General features: G+C 43.5%; 1 protein-coding gene across 1 annotated transcript in view; it reads left to right on the top strand.

Annotated features, from left to right (window-relative positions):
* LOC119316892 (LRR receptor kinase SERK2-like) overlaps positions 1 to 5,619 on the top strand; it is a 9,499-nt gene extending 3,880 nt beyond the window's left edge. Inside the window, exons 5-12 of the mRNA XM_037591275.1 lie at positions 316 to 459; positions 898 to 969; positions 1,056 to 1,127; positions 1,208 to 1,323; positions 1,419 to 1,547; positions 1,680 to 2,021; positions 2,161 to 2,555; positions 5,013 to 5,619. Coding sequence (XP_037447172.1) covers positions 316 to 459; positions 898 to 969; positions 1,056 to 1,127; positions 1,208 to 1,323; positions 1,419 to 1,547; positions 1,680 to 2,021; positions 2,161 to 2,555; positions 5,013 to 5,324 — 1,582 coding nt within the window. The 3' untranslated portion in view covers positions 5,325 to 5,619. The remainder of the gene's footprint in view (positions 1 to 315; positions 460 to 897; positions 970 to 1,055; positions 1,128 to 1,207; positions 1,324 to 1,418; positions 1,548 to 1,679; positions 2,022 to 2,160; positions 2,556 to 5,012) is intronic.
* The last annotated feature ends 1,135 nt before the right edge of the window (positions 5,620 to 6,754 follow it).

Here is a 6,754-nt window from a genome sequence, read left to right as displayed (position 1 = left end):
CTCGTCGATGCCGCTAGGGAAACAAAACGTTAGGGAAAGAAAAACAAAACGGATGATGAGGCCGCCAGATGTGGGAGAGGAGGGGGGCCGAGGTGACGGCATGGAGGAGACCTTTTGGAGCGGTGGCTAGGGTTGGGAACAGGAGACAAAACTGAATGCTCAATTTTTGTAGATTTATACACTTGTGCATGCCATTTTGAAGATGTTATTTTGCTTATATTCTGTGTTTTCTTCTGTTAGTTGTTTAGTATATATTTCCTCACTTCTAAATGTTTCTCTACACTTGAAAACTGATATGTGTTCCTTTGGTTATAGGGAGCTTTACAGCAACAACATAAGTGGGCCAATACCTGCTGAACTGGGCAACCTAACTAGCCTGGTCAGTTTGGATTTGTATCTGAACAAGTTCACAGGAGTTATTCCTGACAGCCTGGGGAATCTTTTGAAGCTTCGATTCCTGTAAGAATAGGTCTTTTGGCTACAAGCACATCTGTTGTTGCATATCTGATGTTACTTTGATGTTATTTAGATTCTTTTCAGTTGGTCTGTTCTTAGTTGTAACAGTTGTTCTTGTCCTGCGATCTTTTCTCATTTGGGAGAATGAGGCTTACGAACTAGTGTTAAGAATGGAAACAGATAATTCTCATTGAAAAGCATAATCCAAATGCCATGATGCATGCATTGACTAATGTGTCATTTTTTGTGTACTTCTCTTTGTAAGGATTTTGGTGTTTGTCACTCCTCTATAACTTTTTGTTTCCATTTTTTTTACTAACTTGTCATGCAGATTAAGTGCCAACAGTACCATTCTGTTTCCTATTATTAGTTGTATCATTTGTTTCCTTGTATTTATAAGTCTTAACTGTTTTTTGCTATTATGCCTACTTGGAAGGATAGCCGTCTTAACAACAACAGCATGTCGGGTCAAATTCCTAAATCCTTGACTGATATCACTACTCTTCAAGTACTGTAAGTTGAACGTTGTGCTCTGTCGTTCTCATGTAGTTTCGTTATGTGTTGGGATGAATATATATATAACAGTTACATTAATGCAGCGATCTCTCAAACAACAACCTCTCAGGAGCAGTTCCATCTACTGGCTCCTTTTCGCTCTTCACCCCTATAAGGTCTTCTATCTGCAAAAGATTGAATGATGTTTAGTCCAACTCCATTGCCAGTTTTAACAAGGTTTTATTTCTTGGCTCAGTTTTGCGAATAATCCACTTCTTTGTGGTCCTGGTACCACAAAGCCCTGCCCTGGGGATCCTCCTTTTTCCCCACCTCCTCCATACAATCCTCCAACACCACCAACTCAATCAGCAGGTAAGTTATGAGTACTTGAATTTGCTTGTCAATATTCAAGGCAGTAGAAAAGATGGCACTTTGGTACATGTGCTTGATGGATTTTATTCCATTAGGTGCCTCTAGCACTGGAGCTATCGCAGGTGGCGTTGCTGCTGGTGCTGCACTGGTGTTTGCTGTTCCTGCTATTGCATTTGCAATGTGGCGCCGTCGTAAACCTGAAGAACATTTCTTCGATGTGCCTGGTCAGTTTCATATACTGATACCTTTCTTCATTTGCCAAAAATTGTGTCCTCATGTCATCCATGCCACACATTTTGTTCTTATTTTCTCGAACACCACACATCATGTTCTTATGTCATCTCATTTTTCTTCAGCCGAGGAAGATCCAGAAGTTCATCTTGGTCAGCTTAAGAAGTTCTCATTGCGAGAGCTTCAAGTTGCATCTGACAACTTTAATAATAAGAACATTTTAGGAAGAGGTGGTTTTGGAAAAGTGTACAAGGGGAGGCTTGCAGATGGTACATTGGTAGCGGTGAAAAGACTAAAAGAGGAACGTACCCCTGGTGGCGAGCTTCAGTTCCAAACAGAAGTTGAGATGATTAGCATGGCAGTGCATAGGAACCTTCTCCGACTTCGTGGTTTTTGCATGACACCTACTGAACGATTACTAGTCTATCCATACATGGCCAATGGCAGTGTTGCATCACGTTTGCGAGGTACTTTGTTCTTTCCTGTAGTACCTAACGCATTCTGAATGCGGCTTCCTCAGCCAATAATCACATTAAATATGACCTTTTCTGCTGTGATGATATGCTGAAATATTTCTGTTCTTATTTATGGTGCTTGATTTCATAGAGCGTCAGCCATCTGAACCACCCCTTGATTGGGATACCAGAAGACGAATTGCACTTGGATCTGCAAGGGGACTCTCTTACTTGCACGATCACTGTGATCCCAAGATCATCCACCGTGATGTCAAAGCTGCAAATATTCTTTTGGACGAGGATTTCGAGGCAGTTGTGGGTGATTTTGGGCTTGCCAAACTTATGGATTACAAGGATACTCATGTAACTACTGCTGTTCGTGGAACAATTGGACACATTGCTCCTGAGTACCTATCCACTGGAAAGTCCTCTGAGAAGACTGATGTTTTCGGCTACGGAATCACACTTCTGGAGCTTATTACTGGGCAGAGGGCATTTGATCTTGCTCGCCTTGCAAATGATGATGATGTTATGCTTCTTGACTGGGTAAATACTTCTTCTCAAGAGCATAGTTTTGAATTTCAGTTTCAGAAATATTTCAGCCATAGCCAAAATTACTGAATTTCACTGAAATTTAGTGGTTCGGTTTTGGAATTCAGCGATTTTGGTTTTCATTTCGGCCAAAGGGCCAAAGTTTCCACTTGAATTAGATTGCAATCTAACTAAATATTTCAAAAAGTTCAAATGTAATTTGAGAATTATTCGAATTTGTGCATACTACTGTAGTTGCTATGAGTGAAGCAAGGGGTTGGGCGTATGAGAACCTCTACCAGCGTTTAAACATGAAGGAAGGCGAAAGGGACATCTATAAGATGGCCAAGATCTGAGAGAGGAAGACGAGGGATGTCAACCAAGTCAAATGCATCAAGGACGGAGCAGATCGCCTTCTGGTGAAGGACAGGATGAGGAGATCAAGCATTGATGGTGAGAGTACTTTGACAAGTTGTTCAATAGAGAAAATGAGAGCTCTACCATTGAGCTGGACGACTCCTTTGATGATACAACATAGGTTGTGTGCAACGAATCCAGGAGTCTGTGGTCAGGGAGCTTTAAAAAGATGAAATGCGGCAAGGCAATGGGCCCTAATTGTATCCCCATTGAGGTGTGGAGAGCCTCATAGACAGCGATGGTATGGCTAACTAAGCTTTTCAACATCATGTTTCGGGCAAACAAGATGCCGGAGGAATGGAGACAGAGTATATTACTCCCTCCGTTCCTAAATATTTGTCTTTCTAGACATTTCAAATGACTACTACATACGGATGTATGTAGACATATTTTAGAGTGTAGATTCACTCATTTTGCTTCGTATGTAGTCACTTGTTGAAATGCCTAGAAAGACAAGTATTTAGGAACGGAGGGAGTAGTACCAATCTTCAAGAACAAGCAGGATGTTCGAAGTTGTACTAATTATCGTGGAATTAAGCTGATGAGCCATACAATGAAGCTATGTGAGAGTCATTGAGCACCACTTGAGAAGAATGACGAGCGTGACCAAAAATCAGTTTGGTTTCATGCCTGGGAGGTTGACCATGGAAGCCATTTTCTTGGTATGGCAACTTATGAAGAGATACATGGAGCAAAAGAAAGGCTTGCATACGATAAGATACCGCGGAATGTCACGTGGTGGGCCTTGGAGAAACATAAAGTCTAAACAAAGTACATTGCCCTCATCAAGGACATGTACGATAATGTTGTGACAAGTGATGGAGACACTGAAAACTTTTTGGTTAAAATAGGACTGCACCAAGGGTTAGCTTTGAGCCCTTATCTTTTGCTTTTGTGATGGATGAGGTCACAAGGAGATATCCCATGGTGTATGCTTTTCGTGGATGATGTGGTGCTAGCGGCGATAGTCAGACTTTGGAATCAAAAGGTTTTTGGCTTGGTAGAACTAAAACTGAGTACATGAGGTGTGGTTTTAGTACTAGTGGGCACGAGGAGGAGGTTGGCCTTGGTGGGCAGGTGGTATACTAGAAGGACACCTTTCGATATTTGGGGTCAATGCTGCAGAAGGATGGTGATAGCGATGAAGATGTGAGCCATCGAATCAAAGCTGGATGGATGAAGTGGCACCAAGCTTCTGGCGTTCTCTGTGACAAGAGAGTGCCACAAAAGCTAAAAGGCAGGTTCTAAGGACGGCGATTTGACCTGTGATGTTGTATGGCGATGAATGTTGGCCAACTAAAAGGCAACATGTCCAACAGTTCGGTGTAGTAGACATCGTCTGAGATGGTTTGGGCATATACAACGCATGCCACGTTTATTCAGGTTCTATAGGAAGCGTCAGTGCATGGCAGACGTTTAAAGCATGCTGATGATGTCAAGAGAGGTCGGCTGACCAAACTTAACATGAGAGGAGTCTGCTAAGAGAGATCTGAAGGAATGGAATGTCACCAAAGAACTAGCCATGGACAGGGGTGCGTGGAAGTTAGCTATGCACGTGCGAGAACCATGAGTTGGTTTTGAGACCTTATGGGTTTCAACTCTAGCCTACCCCAATTTGTTTGGGACAAAAAGGCTTTGTTGTTGTTGTACTGTACTTGCTGAAATAGTTTGACGGGAAGACAATTATTTCATTATGATCAAAATTAATGAAATTCTGATGAAAGTACAAAGTGAAAACCATGCTCAAGAGTGAGCGTAAATAATTATCATCACCACATCTAATGTTTTTCTCATGATCATGCTGTTTTGGAATTTAAGATTTCTTATAAATGATTGTCACCAAGCCCATGTAATAATGGGCTGTCCTTAGCCCCATTAACTTGTTATATAGAGGGTATACATTGGTGAGTGACAAGCTGGCAGTTCATCCTTCCAGGACAGAATGTGCTAATATGCTGTCACTAGAGACAACCAGTTGTATCATATGTGGGATGCATTATACTCTGTTATCAGTAACAAGTGGGCAAATGATTAATTCAACTGCCAATTCTACAGGTGAAAGGATTGTTGAAGGAGAAAAAAGTTGAGATGCTGGTGGACCCAGACTTGCAGAGCAACTATGAAGAGACCGAGGTGGAATCGCTGATCCAGGTAGCGCTGCTGTGCACGCAGGGCTCGCCAGTGGAGCGCCCCAAGATGTCAGAGGTCGTGAGGATGCTGGAAGGTGACGGCTTGGCAGAGAGATGGGAGGAATGGCAGAAGGTGGAGGTGGTCAGGCAGGAGGCAGAGTTGGCTCCTCTTCGCAACGACTGGATTGTTGACTCCACATATAACCTCCGCGCCGTTGAACTGTCTGGCCCAAGATGACCAACGTCGTTCTCTGGCATAGGCAAAAATCACCATTTGATCAGTCATTCAGCCTAATTGTTGTTTGTGAATATGAAAGGTAGCTTGTACTCTTTTGTTTAATGACAATTTTAAAGGATGCATTTTTCCCCCATTCTCCTCCACACTGAGAAGTTATGCTAGGCTGCAGTCATTTGTTAAGGTGGAAGGCATACATTTTGTGTTGAATTTGCAATGCACTGTTGTATCAATCTGATAAAAGTGCAACGTGTTATTCTGTGATCCCTTTGTCGGTGCATAGACATTCATTTCTCTTCTTTTGTGGTGTCTTCAAAGCTATTGTCAGTCAGTGTAATCTCTGTATCAAAATATAGGACCATGTTTTGACACTATGACAGTGGCAAGAAACGTCTTATATGTTGATATTGAGGGAGTAAATCACAATTCATTTCTCTTCTTTTGTGGTGTCTTCAAAGCTATTGTCAGTCAGTGTAATCTCTGTATCAAAATATAGGACCATGTTTTGACACTATGACAGTGGCAAGAAACGTCTTATATGTTGATATTGAGGGAGTAAATCACAACCGGCCGTATCAAACCCCATCCAGTGTGTGTGAGATCAAAGAGGTTTTAGGGCAACTCCAACCGGCCGACGCAAATGGATGTAGTTTTTGTCTGTTTGAGTGGCTGAGCAGATGCGCGTATCTGGTTTTTGATTTGGGTCGCAGGTGGGCCCAACTGCATTAGTCCATGTGGTTTTAGAAAAAAAGCTAAATAGAAATATAAACTATCCAAATTTAAAAACATGTTAATTATTAAAATATAATTAAACATTAAAACCTGCCAAAGTCCACTTCAAACATAATTATACGTAAAACATAAATAAAAACTTAAAAAAACTAGCCCAACTCTGACGTGTGCGGGTGGTGGCGCTGGCGCTGGCGCTGGCAGGTAGACGCAATTGCCGGTCATGCAGAGCTGGAGCGCCTCCTCTAGGCCATCGTGTGCCCTCCTCGCGCTGGAGTGTCTCCTCTAGTGCAACCTGGTACTCCGCCTTCGCCTTCCTGTCCTTTTCACTACTGGCGGCGGCGGTGCAGGGCGGGCCTTGACCTGAATGGCGCCGCGACGGCGCACATTGTGCTCCGTAGTGAATCAAACGTCTCAGTTAGGACTAACTGTCGCGTACGCCGAGTCGGTGCGCTGCTCCAGCGTGAGGATGACATGCCGTTTGCGGATCTCCTCTGCACGCACCCACTCCGGGATGTGGTGGGGGTCGAGATGCCAATCGTGCGGGAGGTTGACATTCGGCCACGGCAGTGGTACTGCGCCCAGTGCACGGAAATGTATAACCGGTCCTGTGGCCGGTGAGCCCTCCTTCCTTGGCACGACCGTGCGACAAGCCGGCCCAGGCTTTCCCTTGTCGAAGAAGCCACCCATGGCGACTAGGGTCA

This window comes from Triticum dicoccoides, chromosome 6A (assembly GCF_002162155.2).
Source record: "Triticum dicoccoides isolate Atlit2015 ecotype Zavitan chromosome 6A, WEW_v2.0, whole genome shotgun sequence".
Classification (NCBI taxonomy): Eukaryota; Viridiplantae; Streptophyta; class Magnoliopsida; order Poales; family Poaceae; genus Triticum; species Triticum dicoccoides.
The sequence above is the reverse complement of the archived record's forward strand: the minus strand, read 5'-3'. Positions and strand labels throughout refer to the sequence as shown.